Genomic DNA, 14849 nt, shown 5'->3' with positions numbered 1-14849 from the left:
TTGGGATGTAGATTTCTTTACTGCTCTTTTGATTCTTCAGTCTTTTAATTAGGCCACATTTTCTAGTCCATTTCTATAATCACAAGCATTAGAAATTTTCTAGCTGTTATTTTCAGGATAATAACTGAAGCTTTATGAGCAGTACAAAAGCTCTTGTCATTAATGAAGGCATTACTTACCATAGATATGCAACAGAGAAAGAATGCTAAAACAGAGGAACAAGAAAATTCCCCTTATCCTTTATATATCTTAGTCTATTCTTGACCTAAAGCTTCGGTATTATTCATACAACACAATATCACAAAAACAGAAATATAGGAAGTTAGTGAAAAAGAGGCAGGTGGCTTAAATCCGCTCTGCAGACTGGTCCACAATGGTCTGAAAAATCTTGTCAGTGGTACTGATGATGGGAAGAGATTAGAGAACAAAGCAGGTTAACACTGTTTGTATCATGGACACTAGAAGCCTGTATGTTCTTTTGATCCTTACCTCATTCTTCCAACCTGCATGTAGATGCATCTTGGTATAGCTCTCTCTAACACAACATCTGATGAAGAGAACTGTGGTTCTCAAAAGCTTATGCTACAGCAAAGTTGGTTAGTCTTAAAGGTGCTACTGGACTCTTTTCTATTTCTCTAACACAACAAAGATAAATCACATTATACAGAAAACACATAACCCTTTTATTTTTAAACCTTCAATGAAAACAACTTTCCATATGAAATCCCATTTTTTAAAAAATGTAAACTGACCTAGCTATGGGTCAGCTACATTATACAAATTGCATATTTTAAAGAAACCTAAATGTTTGATGAAGTATTTACATAGGAAACAATTAGGTAGTAAAGTTTCGCTGCCGTTGGTATTTTTCTAGCACATACTTTATTCAGTGGCAAAGTAGTAGGGATGGATTGGTAGTTATATAGAAAAGTTTATGACAGGATAGTCACTTAGGGTCAATTTTTCCTGAGAAAACATTTGTTCTTGAAATTTTTGTTTTAATAATCAGTAACACAGAAGTAGAACATTTTTGTTGCAATAAAAAATACCCTATGGGGTGCCTAGTTAAGCTTTCTTTTAAATTATTTACGTACCATTAAGTTAAAATGTTTACATTCATTCCATTCATTCATATAAAAACTGTTGTTAAATCTTATGCTTACGATTTAACACTGATTGCTGCAACACAAATTGCACTTTATAAAAAAATTATTGTATACATGGAAGGGGAAAAAAATCTGAATGCTACCCTGTTTACAATTTCCAACAGACTCTGTATAGTTCAGTCACAATAAAGGAAACTCCATCATCCTCCATCATAGGACGTGTGAAAAGCAATAATGTGGCCTTGCAAATGCTTTAAACAAAAGTTCTTGTTAGCCAGTTCTAACTTGAGAAGGGTGTACCAAATGTGATTTATTTCCTTGGGTGAGATGAAAATCTGTTTTGTTTTTTACAAGCTATTCAGAAATGTGGACATGCTGTGAGAAGAAGGCTATAGCTGGAACACTGACTTGGGAGAGGAGATCATCATATCAAACTGTTACATTTCAAGGTGCGCACGTCGGAATGAGCCATGCACTCATCGTCTGTTCTGTGTGGCACTGTCCCTGACAATGAAAGCTTTTGCCTACTTTGTCTGCAAGAAACCTCAACACCAATCAAATCTTGGATGTCAGTTGAGTGGGAGTGAAACAAATACATCATTCTCGAATACACAAGGCAGCACTGGTAACTGTGGTGAAGATCTACTTCTGGGACTTATGAACAATGCAGAAGGGCACCTCTGATGGAGCTAAGAGAAGTGGTTTAGGCTCCCCTGATTTTCTTGCATAGTTGAGGATCTGGGCAATCAGACCTTGGGAGTAAACACCTCTAGAATCAAGGCACTGAGACGACTGACAAGGATGTCCCTGCCAACGCTTTCATTGCTTCTTGGTCTGCTTGATACAAGAAAAATACACAATGCAAAGTGTAGCCAACTACAGGTTGCAGCCCAGTGTAAGTATCCATCTCCACCGCCAATTCATGCTAGAGCCAAGGCACACCAGGAATCCTGTCTCACGGAGGCTGTAACTTCTGCAGTGGAGGTCAGGCTGACTCCTGAATACAGCCCTTCCTGGCCTGAATATTTGAGTGTGCTAGTCTCCGGACTGGCACTCTCTCCTCGGCCGGTCATCACTGAAGAGACTGCCTGCAGCAAAGATAAAGGGAGAAGGGGGAGTTGAGTAATAAATCTACACATGAGTAAAACCATTGTGGCCTGGAAACAGAAGTTCTGTTTGTGAGCACACGGCAGAGCTTGAAAATTTGCTGATGCTAGCACATGAATTGCATCCAGTTTTATATTCCACCAGTTCACACATAACATTTCTCCATTCAAACAAGTATCTGGAAAATGTCAAAACTATTCACATTGTCTAAATATACATATAGTGTGTGAATCAATTTTATTTCTTGGGATTATAATTGCAGTTGAGGCTAAAAACCCCTAAGGCTTTAATGAAAAAAAAATAAAGAATAACAACAATTAAAAAGTAACCACTAGCTTTTTAAATAGTTTGCTTTTACTTTTAGTCTTTATGCATCTTCCTTGTTTTTGAATGTAAGCCAGTTACTTTTGTTTCCAGCACTTAGTATTTCTCTAAGTGCAATATATATTTATATACTAAAAACCTTTGGTTGCTTCCCAATGGAGTTTTGCTACATGTTTACCCCCAAATTGTAATGGATTTAATTTAAGTTTACACACAACATCATCAAGCTTCCACCAACCTTAGGTCTCCCCCTTCTGTCTTGCAATTTCCCCTGTACCTCTGGAACAATCTTTCCAGATCATACTCTAAAAAAATGAGCGCATAGGCCTGGTAAGCCATATCCTCCCTCTTCTCACAATACTGCTTTCCACATCCCTCGCCCCTCACATTACAGAATTTCTAAATCTGTGCTGTGCTGCAGGGGGAAAAACCACTGTATGGTTTATATATATGAGAGAAAGACAGAGAAGAGACTTCCTATCTGCTGCTTGAGCATAGATAGAGAAGACTGAAACCTCATTCACACACGCTAACTTATCCCTCCTAGTGCCCACTCTGCAAGGAAGAATTTTAATGGCTTTTAAAATGGGGATACTTTTCTTTCTGTCTGCAATTGGGCAGAAAAGGTGATAATTAGGGATGGGCATGAACCAAAATAAGAACTGAAGTTCATCATGAACCGAACCAGTGCATGGTTTGTGAACCAGCGGTTCATCAGAGCTCATTTCTGACAAACAGCAACAAACCACTATGATTTTTAGGCGGTTCATTTGGTTTGTTTTAGGGGTCATCACTGCAGACAGCCTGGCACCAATCAATCTCTTCCCCAGGCAATGGTGGGGTGGACTTCTGCAGCCCTTGGAACACCAATGTCAGCTCTCCAAAGCTTTATAGGCAGCTTTGGCTGCCAACCAGAGAGCTCCCATTCTGATCTATGAGAGCAGAAGGATATATGACCCCCAGTTCTCAGGTGAGTGGATTCAGTCTCCAGCAGGCAGCTAGAGAGGGAGGAACTGCTGTTTGGTTTTTAGGCACAGAGGGAGGTATTTGAATGTTGTGCTTGAGATTCTGGCGCTTTAGGACTCTGAGTCAGGGCTCTGACCCCACACAGGTCTCTGCATCACTTCCAGGCTTAAGGGCCAAGCCTAGTGGGATCCTTGGCTGAGGACTCTTTATTTAGAGCACTTCTCCCAGCTAGGAAGGTGCCTGGGTGGAGGTACACTGACAGACTTTATCACCTAATGTCAGGCTCTAGACCACCCTTCCTTCTTTGTGGACCCCTGGGGTCCAACCCCACCCCAGTCTCTATGCCACTGCCAGACTCTGTCACCAAGTGTCTGGGTGGGTCAGGGCTCTGGACCACTCCTAGTGCTTTCCAGGTGCGAAGACACACACACACCCCACGCAAGGGGAATTTTAATCTCCATTCCCAGGGTCCTCCCATCCCCTAGTCCTCCAGTGCCTGTTGCCCCCTGGCTGCATCTTAGCAGAGGGACTTGGTTGTCCATAGCTGGGTGTGTTCTAGGAGGATCTGAACCCCCCCATGGGGAATTCTTTGCCACCAGACCATCCAGGGCCTTGACATCCCAACCATACACCCCCTCACCATATCTGTTACACCAAGACTCACCCACCGGTAAGGGAGATGGATTCTGGGCGTTAACACCCAAAATCTGCTCCCTCCCAGTGATCGTGGGATTTTGGCTGTGGCTGCTTCTTTCTCACATACACATATCTCCCACCCATGCCTTTGCATCCCCTCAGGAATCGTCACTTCCACCCTTTCCTGTCCACATCTGCCTCTTCATGACTTGTGTTCCTGCATGACCCAAGATCCACCTCATAGCACAAAATTGACTTCATAGTGCAACAGTGACACCCACTTCATGACACAACACATCTACCTCATCATCTACCTCATAGCCAAAGATCTACTCTTAGCACAACACCTACCTCATGGACAGGCATCCACCTATGCAACCTCCACCTCATCAAAAATCCACGCATACAGGCAAGCTCATTTGATTGCTGCACCCATTGGTTTCCCCAACTGCAGCAACAGAATCCCGAATGAGGAGGTGAGCAGGTGACCATCTCCCAGGTCCGCAAGGAAGGGACAGCCACCCACAGAATCCATGTCCCCTATGAGGAGGCATGTGGGTGACCACCTCCCAGTCATCAGAGGAGTGAGGCAGGCCACCCCCCACTCCAGAAGCCTGTCACCCACACGCAGCCAACCTCCCAGGACATGACCCAGGACCAGTAGGCATCCTACAGGGTTGTGCTCTTGGGGGCTGAGGTGCTGGGAGCTGCCGCTTCCCATCACCTCCTTCCTCTTCCACCCCGGTCCCCTCCGCCCACTGTCCTCTTTCAGTCCCAACACACTTCTGCTACTCCCAGGGGCTGTCATTCTACTCTGCAACCTGTCATTCCAGTACCAGAGCACAGATTCTGTTCCAAAGGGCTGCCATTGCACTCAAGAGGGCTGTCATTCCAGTCACAGAACAGTTTAGCTGGTCCCAGGGATTGTCATTCTACTCTAGGGGCTGTTATTCCATTCTCAGAGGAAGATTCTCTAACTCCATCCTATGTTTTCATTGCAACTTTTTGGTGCTGCAATGTATTTCAATGGAGCCAATGCAAGTTAATTGGCACTCATGGCTCCCATTATATATAATGGAACATTCCAGGGGGCACCCACTTTGAGGGTCTATAACTCAGACATCCGAAATCCAATCTTCGCTAAACTTGGCTGGAGGAGAGCCTGCTGAAGACTCTCTATGAGTTTGGCATCTCTGACTGCCAAGGGGGCTGTTCTACAACCTCCTGAAGTGACAAACCACGAACCAAACAAACTGGTTCGTGAACCGGGCAATTTTGTGTTGGTTCGTGGTTCGTGCAACATGATGAACCACAAACCACCACTTTCCCGGTTCATGCCCATCTCTAGTGATAATGCAACCCCTGACAATTTCATCCATATTAGGAGAGAATGAGAGTGGTGTTTTGGAACTGTGTTTCCTATTAAACTCAGTAATTCTAATAATAGAGAAATCAAATTAAGTTGTTTGAAAAGATAAGACCTGGATGTCTTTGTGGGGGTTCTGCTAGTGCCTGCCCTATTCACACTTAAGTGGGTGAGTGAGGTCAAATTTTAACATCAAAACTGGAGCTTAGCCTTCCCTCCTCTCCTGCCTTCCCCGCTTGCAGCAGCACTCCCCTCCAACCCATTTCTGATATTGGAAATTAGCTGGGCTTAGAGAAAGCATTTCAGGAAATGGATATTTAGACTGGGAGGGAAAGGGTTCTGCTGCTGTCATTGATGGGGCCCTTCAGATCCCACAGCATCTTATACATTGACAGAGGAGGGAGACACAAGAATAACAAAATGGCTGCCACCGTGACATCTAGTTTGGCCCTGGATTTGGATCTCACACTACAGTGTTGTGGAAGCTACTTGGGTGCCTCTTTTTCCTGTGCTCCCAAAGCAAAGAAAGATGACCTAATCCAAAAATGGGGGGAGCTAATAACAAAGCTTAAAACCACATTAACCACCACGGTTTTGGGAAGAGTAAAACTGGCATGGAAAGGTGCTACAGTATGGGAATCTCCCAAGTGTTCCAAGTTTCTTATGCTTTCTCAGCAGTGGGCTTCTGTGATGCCCCCTCCCACCTGTCTTAAAGTTCCATGAACATCTTCTATCTATAGAAACACAAAATGCCAAAAGCTCCCACAGGAGTTGCTAGAAATCAATAAGAATGAGACATTTTAAAATGCCAAAGAAAAGAAAATGTTTTCCATAAATCCATCCTGAGTCTATCAAATACAGAGTAGTTTTTGCAAACGTCCAATACTGAAAATGGTAACATTTTGGTAATAAGAGCTTAATAGATGACATCATTTTGGTTCTTTCTAATGCTGAATTTAAACTGTCCAAAAAAACCCGGACATACTTTGAACATTAAAGATGCTGGCATCCCCCGTGTTTAACCACTGAAAACACCCATCATATTTTAGGCGAAGAATGCTCCTTTCTGATTCATTTATTTGAGACAAAAGCAAATTGCTTTCTGGCTTCACACTCTGGATCTGTGCCAAGTAAGCAATTTTCATAGACAAAAGCTGAAATATCCTTCAGTTTATCTCAAAATTACCAAACAAGTTGGGAAGCAAAGTAGCAGTACTTGATGGATCTCCCTGGGGACTGCTGGGGAAACACTGAGGAACACATGGACTTCCAATAACATTTTACCATTTTTCAAGTAAGAAGATAATTTTACAACAAGGGTGCAGCCCAGCATCTCCAGTTTCCCTTCTGGTTATATTGCTGCAGGTTTGTGACTTTTGAACAATGTAGCAGCCATGAACTGAAATTAGAAACATTCCTTTAAAATTATATTATTGTCATTAATACCTCTGAAAATATAAAGTTCCACCTCTCTGGCCTGTGTCTTTTTAGGGCCTTAGCATAAGCCCTTGCGCATTCTTAATCTGGATCTCAGTAGGGGCTCATTGCAGCATGCCTGGTAGGAATAATAAGCAGAGGACCCACAAGAACTTGCAGGGGGCATCTCGTTTCCTCCTCCCCTCTTTATCATCCTTGGCTGTCCCCACAGCCTCTCCCCTTTTCCTGTTTCCTTCTCCCCACCCCCCCAACCTTTGTCTGCCTTATTTCTTCAGATTTGCAGGGGTTACTTCACTTTCCCTTGTGTTGCCTTCTGAACACGTTTCCTTTCCCCCCTCCTCCTGGCAGCCTCCATATGCTCACCTTTCCCTATGTCCTTCTTTCCTACTAAACAACTTATTTTTGTCTGCCCCCTATCTTACCTAATTTACTTCATTTATATACTGTCTTTCTTCACAATGGGGACCTAAAACAGCTTTCATCATTTTCCTTGCCTCTATATTATCCTCACAACAACCTCGTGAGTTAGGCTGAGAGTGGATCAAAGTCACTCCATGGAACATTTTGTCCATAATGGACTAAATACAAAATAGGGATCAGCTTTCATTGTCACACAGGACAATAGAAAAGAGCCCTGCTGGTCTGTACATTATCCTTGGAAAGACTGCAGGGAAGTCAAATTGCAGATTGATATTCCATCACTTGGCCAGATTACAAAACCTGCATAAGTTAGGGAAAGGGTCTAGGAAAAGATTATACCTACTAAAAAGATTATACCTACTATTCTCTCTATCGAGAGATCTGTTACATACTCGGGGTATTAGATGGGTAGGCACAATCTCTGCTTCAGGAACAGATATAGCAGAAATGATTTTAGGAAGAATTCTAACCTTATTCCACACAACTACTAATACAATGTCAGGTCTTTCATACACAAGCCAAAGCTCGCCTAATCTTTCACTGCATTTTCACAATGATTTATTTATGGCACAGGTTCTCATGCTGCTAAGATTCATTTTATAATTGTACTGCTTGAAGGTCTGGCACCAAACCCTATTTTAGGTTCAAGGAAAACATGTGAGTGGCTTTTATCAGTGGCACCAAGCACTGCAGAGAGTGCAGCTGTGTGTGACAGACATTGGTCTGGGCAACATGACAACCTCTGGTGGAGATTCAAAACATAATATCAGTGTGAATTCCAGAAGCTGACCTTGTGACAAGTGATAAGAAGAAGCTGGAATGGAAAAACAGCAAGACAGCAGCAGCGTGTGTATACTTGCTGGATCCCAAGGCTTTATAAAGGATTGCAGTGTTTTTACAACTAATTTATTTTGTTGGTCCAGAGTAGATACAGTTTATACCCATTGAAGTTGCCAAGCAAGAGCAAGAATTTCACTGCCCAGCTACAAAGAATAGCTTTAAAAAAGGTGCCCTACAATGTGTGCAGAGAAAAATATACTCTGTACACCCTCTTTTTACTGCTTTTGGCATTCTTGTTCTCAGCTGGGGCTAGGGTTGCCAGGTTCCCTTACCCAGGTGAGCAAATAGAGGCACTCAAAGGAGAAAACGTAAGGTCCCAAGACAAAAAAGCTCTCCTCTTAAATTTCAAAAATATAACAATTTACTAAAATGTAAAGGTGCAAAGGTGCAATCAATCATATATATACAAAATATTATTCCAATTACATATACCACAGTCAGTCCTTTCTAGAGTTAACACACAGATATTGTTACTAGTACCAATTTGTCAAAAATACAAGGCAACCAGAATCCACATTCTTAAATAAACAGTTACATAACCAGTAAATCTGGAAATGAATACAAGACCAAATGTCCCAGTACACCAGTCTATATGACAGTATAGTCATTACCAAAGTGCCAATGAGTTTCTTACAGCAGTTCAAAAAAGGGGCTTCTTCTTATTCAAAGAAGTATATTTCAAAGCAGTAACTTGAAACGGAGTAGTAGTAAATCCGCCTGAATGTTATCCAGGCGGGAGGTGGGAGACCTGGCATTCACCATAAAGTTGTCCTCGGGCATTTTCCCAGGGCTACACAATGATGTCACTTCCAGGAAGGGATGTCATCGCACAGGCCACCTGCCACCCTGGAAGTGCTCCCATGCTCAGCTGCAGGCTGATTTCAGCCCACTGTGGAGCGTGGGAGCACTCCCAGGGCAATGCAACGAATCCTAGAGTGCTCCTGTGCTCTGCAGCAGGTGATTTAGGCTTCTTTCAGGCTAAATCGGGCCTGATAAGGGCCAAAATCAGCCCACTGCAGGAGAGCAACTGGGGAGGTGTGATGAGCCCTGGAGTGCTCCTGTGCTCCACAGAGGGCTAATATCGACTCATTTCAGGCTGAAATTGGCCCACCGCAGCACGCAGGAGCACCCCTCACTGCCCAGGAGCACTCCCTGGAGGTAATTGACCTGCCTTTTCCCCTGCCAGCCAGGTAAGCGAGGGCAGGGGATGGAGGGTGGGAGCAGGCAATCCTAGCTGGGGCAGTAAAAAGCCAAGTATGTTATTCACACTTAGTAACTAGCATTAGCCTCCAACTGAAGGGACCCAGGGGTGCCCAATGGTCTTCCAATGTCTACTTTCTTGTTGAGTCTTGGGGATAAAATCCAAAAAGTCTTAAATGGAACAGAACTAGCAAATCATTGCTCATATCCTGGGCAGGTGCATCACAGCTGTGTGTCTTGGCTTTGTCATCGATACAGCCTTTCTTACATCACTAGGGTTGCCAGGTCCCCCAACCCCGCCAGGCGGGAAGTTGAAGACCTGGCACCTACCTTCATCTTTCTCTGTCTGTGCTCCTGGCCCACATGATGATGTCACTTCTAGGAAATGACATCATCACTCGGGTAACATGCTGCCCTGGGAGCGCTCCTGCTCTCCGCAGGGGGCCAAATCAGGCCTGTATTGGGCTGCTGTGGAGCACAGGAACACTCCTGCATGCCACAGTGGCCCACTTTAGGCCCAAATTGGGCTACTACCATGCACTAGAGTGCACCATGCCACCCAGGAGCACACCCCAGGTGGCATGTTCCCCCCACCAGCCAGGTAAGCAGGGGCAAGGGGTGGAGGGTGGGAGCAGAGGATCCCCCACCCCCAGCAGCAGACTGGCAACCCTATGCCACTATGCTCAGAAATCTCTCCCTATGGCTGCACCTGGAGTAAACCCTTTCTTTGGCAACTGGAATAAAACAAAAAAACTATTTTGAGGTGATACTGACTACATTCTCACAAAATTCCTGAGGAACTCAACAAAGATTCCTGCTCTCAAGTCTAAAGAGTAGGGCAATCAATTGCTGAAGAGGACGACATACAAGAAGTAAAATACATGGTTCTCCCCTGAACCTGTCCCTGAATATTACAGAAATGTCATAATATTTCAGTAGTCTCTCCTTTAAAGGGAACCAACCCAAGAGACTCCTTGTCTTTGAATTTCTCAGTGCTTGAAAAAGCAGAGAACATGTATTAACATGTCAAAACAGAAAAAAACATTAAAAGCACCTAGTTCTAGAGATGTGTGTTGCTTTAAAAAATGTGTCAAAATGTCCATTGGGTATCTAGATCTTATTACGCTGTTTTCAGGATTGTAGCCTTTGAACAGTAAACTGGCTCCAGCTGAAGAATATTACTTCAATTTTTAAAAAAAAACGTTTCTCCCTATTCCCTTGGAAACAACATTTCTCCCAGCCATCCTGAGCCCTGGAACCAATCAAATGGCCTTGGCCAGTTCCACAGTGTTTCATGGAGGGGAGGGAAATTTTAAATGGCAACTGTCTATTTAGTTGGCCATTTTGTTTCACATGGGTGCTGCGGCTGCTGCTCCTCCTGTCTAGAGAAAGACATCTTTCTTGGATTATGCTGGGCACCAGCTGGATAGATCACAACTAGATGGTACTTCTCAAAAACAGGTCTGATTATTTCATCATTTCTACTATTCTTCTGGGGACTGATCAGTAAGGGGGGCACATTTAGTTTGGGAGAGGTATTATTTTCATTGTTTTGGGTTCTTTGCACTTTAATATTTGGTTTCTTTTTATCTTCTGCCTTTCCTTTTTTCCTTCTTCTTTCTTGTTCTCACTGTGGATTTAATGCAGAGACTTTCATTGAAGAGACTTCCCACACAAGAAGGGAAGGAGAGGAGGGGGAAGAAAGCACAAAATCTAGCAAAAAGTTGGGTTCATGCACATTTTAACTTAATATGGTTATCATTGCAATCTGAATACAGAGACTTAGAATATACCATTAAGTGTCATTGGTGGAATGGCAAGAGAATGGCAAGAGAGATGGACTAGCAGTGTGGCACTGTGCTGAGGTATCCCTTTTTCCTGTCTTTGAGCACCAGTTTCCTGCCTCCATGCCTTATGCATGTAGTGCCAATGTACCCAATCTTCCGAGCACCTAAAGGCTGGATAGTGGCCTAATTATCAGCTCTGAATGTTTTACCTTTAAAAGAAATTAAAATGAGTTTGGGCCGAATAAGATTGTTGACAATATGAATTCAGTTGAATCACATTTCCCTTCAGTTTCCTCATTGCTAGGAATGCTTTGGCTTATTGTCCAGAAAGGCATAATAATAAATCATCCCTCTACCAGTAAAAGAATCTGCTTTGTCCAATTCATTAACAACAGTTCCATGTACTGAAAGGAACAGCATTTTAAATTTCTTCATGTTCAGTCCCTAACATATTTTTTAATCTGGGTCAAGTTACACTTTTCCCGAGTGCAAAGAATTTTATCAACACAAAACAAAAACCATGCAATCACTAAATGTGGAATGGATGGGTGGTAGGTTAGCAACATTTCCACCTAACATGATTGTTGGACCTTTTTAGTATTATAATTTCAAGAACATTTTTGTGCATTCACTGTTTTTCATATCTGTCTTCAGAACAACCCTGGAAAATATGCTAGGATGCAACAAGGTCAGACTCAGAATTACCATGAAGTGATGGGAAGCTGTCACTGCAGGCAGCAGCTTACTAATGGGAACTAGGCAAGCAAGCAGCCACTTGCTCACTCATGGGCCACACGGATTTCAATGGGAAACATCATCCATTTCCTTTCTACAGCCCAGTTTAGGGCATGGTATGACTGCATGAACTCATTTTCACATAACTTATGTTAACAAACATTGTGAGTTAGAAGAACCACACAGCGGCTGACGGAAACACCAATGTTACATCAATATTTTTCACAGAAAATATGTAAAGTATGGAAATAACAGTTGCACATCCAAACATTTTTAAATGCATGTGCTTGAAATCCTGGCCCCATTGGGTTCTAAACATACACAGTTAAAGAGTTGTCTACACATACATCTATTGTTTTCAAATTTTATGCACTGACTGGGAAAACAAGAGACAGATACAAATTGTTCTGTCTCCGGAAGCTTTTGTATTTCCTTAAGCAGTTCAGGCTGTGGCATCAAGACCCTGAGAGCTTTTGCTTTATACTGAACTGTTGTGTTTCGTCTCATTTATTCTAAACTGACTAGAGATTGGTCAGAAAGTTAAGAATAAAATATTTTAACAAATAAATCAATATATCTAGATGGCATATGTCAGATAAATTTGTTGAGTGTTGTGTGTGTGTTATGTGCCATCAAATTGCCTCCAACGTATGGTGATCCTGTGAAGGGAAGACCTCCAAAACATCCTATCATTAACAGACTTGCTCAGATCCTGCAAAAAGGAGGATGTGGCTTCTTTTATTGAGTCAAGCCATCTCGTTTTAGGTCTTCCTCTTTTCCTACTGCCTTCCACTTTTCCTAGCATTATTGACTTTTCCAGAGAATCATGTCTTCTCATAATGTGACCATGATGTGTGTGTTAGTCATTATTTATTATGTTTTGGAATGATAAAATTCATGATGAAACTTCTCCTTTTGCCTTGTATGTTGTTATAATTGGGAAGTTAAATATTGGTATAGTACTACTTAACCTATAACTTATATTTTTGTTTAACTGTTTAATTATTTATACAATTAATATCAAAAATTAATGTTAAAATATTGGGGAAAACTGAATCAATTGATATATTAAATTTATTATTTTATTATACATTTATTATTTAGTGTTCTATTACTTTCACAGTTTCCATACTTCCTAACATGTCCAGCTGCCCTTAGTACCTCAAACAACTAGTACTAAACTTGACAGCAACGTTAATTATTGTCAAGGGTGATCATTAAGACAAGGTTTTCATAATGCTTTTCATTCTGGCTATTTTCCTGGACCTTTTTTAAAGGCATGATCCAAAATACTTTTCTTTTTAAGCTTATTTTGTACACACCCACTTATTCACCAGTGGTTTTCATTGTCTTTCTCACAATCTTGCCTAGCCTCAGTCATATCATCACCCCATCATTCAGTGTATTTCTAAATATTATGTGTACCTCAGCAGTATTAGAGATCTTTTTAGAACTTCTCTTCAGATATGATGTTTGCTGTTATATAAAAATTACCAAGCACCCTAGGAACTGCCTCACATTTCTTGCTCTATGCAGAGTATAGCATATGCCAGTTTTCGACTGGTGTTTGCCTTGGTAGATGTACATGAAGTATGAACAAAAAGGTGTCTTGAAGCACCTCTCATAGTTAAGGGAAGACATTTTGTGAGAAAATCTTGCCAGCTGCATAACATCTCATTGAGTTTCTGTCTCCTTCCTGTTTTGGGCTGAGGCGGGGGACAGTGCAGCTGGAGGTGCAAAGCCCTTGAGCAAGAGACAAAGCCTTCTTGGCTGGAGGCTCACAGCCAGCCTAATGAATGAGGACCTGAACAGGATGCGTTTGTTTTGTCTGTTATCTGGCTTATTTAAATTATATAGTTTAATTTGGTTTGTTCTGGAAATTTCTGTAAGTTGTTTTGGGTCCCTTTGGAGAGAAAAGTGTCATAGAAATAAAGTCTAAAAGACATCTTAAGACACCACAGAGCTCATTTTTGTTTTGCTGCAACCAACTAACATGGTTACCATTCTAAAGTATGAAGAGAAAAAATTCACATATACACTTCTTCCCAAATACTTGGGGAAAGATAAACACATGCTAGGAAGCTATAATTGTCTGTGACTCTCTGGTGCATGTTTAGAGATAAGCATCTCTTTCCTTCACACATTTTCCACAAACAAACACTCATAGTGTTAAATAAAATGCCAAATAGCACTAAGTCATATTTCAACAGAACGTGTGTGTTTAGCATTGCATTTTCAATTCTGAACCTACATACTTAGAAGTGAATCCTGCTGTTTTCAATGGTATGCCAGAAGAAGAAGCACATGCAAAGTAAACGCCAAAATCCATCCGAGTAGGAATACTTAAGACTATATCTTCGTAGAGGCACAAGTAGGCTTAACATACTATGTTGGGTTATTATTGTCATTATATATGGGTATAAAGCTTTGCACAGGGGCATTATAAGTCCCCCGCCAATATGTACTCTCATTAATCTCAGTTTTTGAGAGACAGCATAGTTATTTTGGTTCAGAAGGCATCAAGTACAAACAGGGCTACAAAGGCTAGCCTATTCTAATCCAATTTATTAGCATTATAATAAATGTCAATACATAATAACATTTTCAAAAGGATATTTTCCCAAACTGCATCTTTGAGCAGTCAAACAAATGAAGGAGTTGGATCATAAAACAAAGACAGGAGAGTCTAAATTCAAGGATTGTATGCAAAGTGATGTCAAGTTTTAAAAAAAACCATACAGTTTTCAAGACAAGACAAACAGAGATGATTTGTCGCCTGTGCGTAGTGACTCTGGACTTCCCTTATGGTCTCCCATCCAAGTACTAATCCGGGCTGACCCTGCTTATAATAATGATAACATTTGATTTATATACTGCCTTTCAGGACAACTTAATGCCCACCCAGAGCAGTTTACAAAATATGTT

At 41.8% G+C, this 14849-nt stretch overlaps 1 protein-coding gene across 4 annotated transcripts in view; it reads right to left on the bottom strand.

The window, feature by feature from the left end:
- Positions 1 to 738: 738 nt before the first annotated feature.
- Positions 739 to 14849, bottom strand: part of GATA6 (GATA binding protein 6) — a 38992-nt gene continuing 24881 nt past the window's right edge. For all 4 annotated transcript variants that reach the window (XM_054985789.1, XM_054985786.1, XM_054985787.1 and 1 more), the window contains exon 7: positions 739 to 2194. In XM_054985789.1, coding sequence (XP_054841764.1) covers positions 2027 to 2194 — 168 coding nt within the window. In that variant the 3' untranslated portion in view covers positions 739 to 2026. The remainder of the gene's footprint in view (positions 2195 to 14849) is intronic.

Source organism: Eublepharis macularius, chromosome 7 (genome assembly GCF_028583425.1).
Source record: "Eublepharis macularius isolate TG4126 chromosome 7, MPM_Emac_v1.0, whole genome shotgun sequence".
In the NCBI taxonomy this organism is placed as follows: Eukaryota; Metazoa; Chordata; class Lepidosauria; order Squamata; family Eublepharidae; genus Eublepharis; species Eublepharis macularius.
The sequence above is the reverse complement of the archived record's forward strand: the minus strand, read 5'-3'. Positions and strand labels throughout refer to the sequence as shown.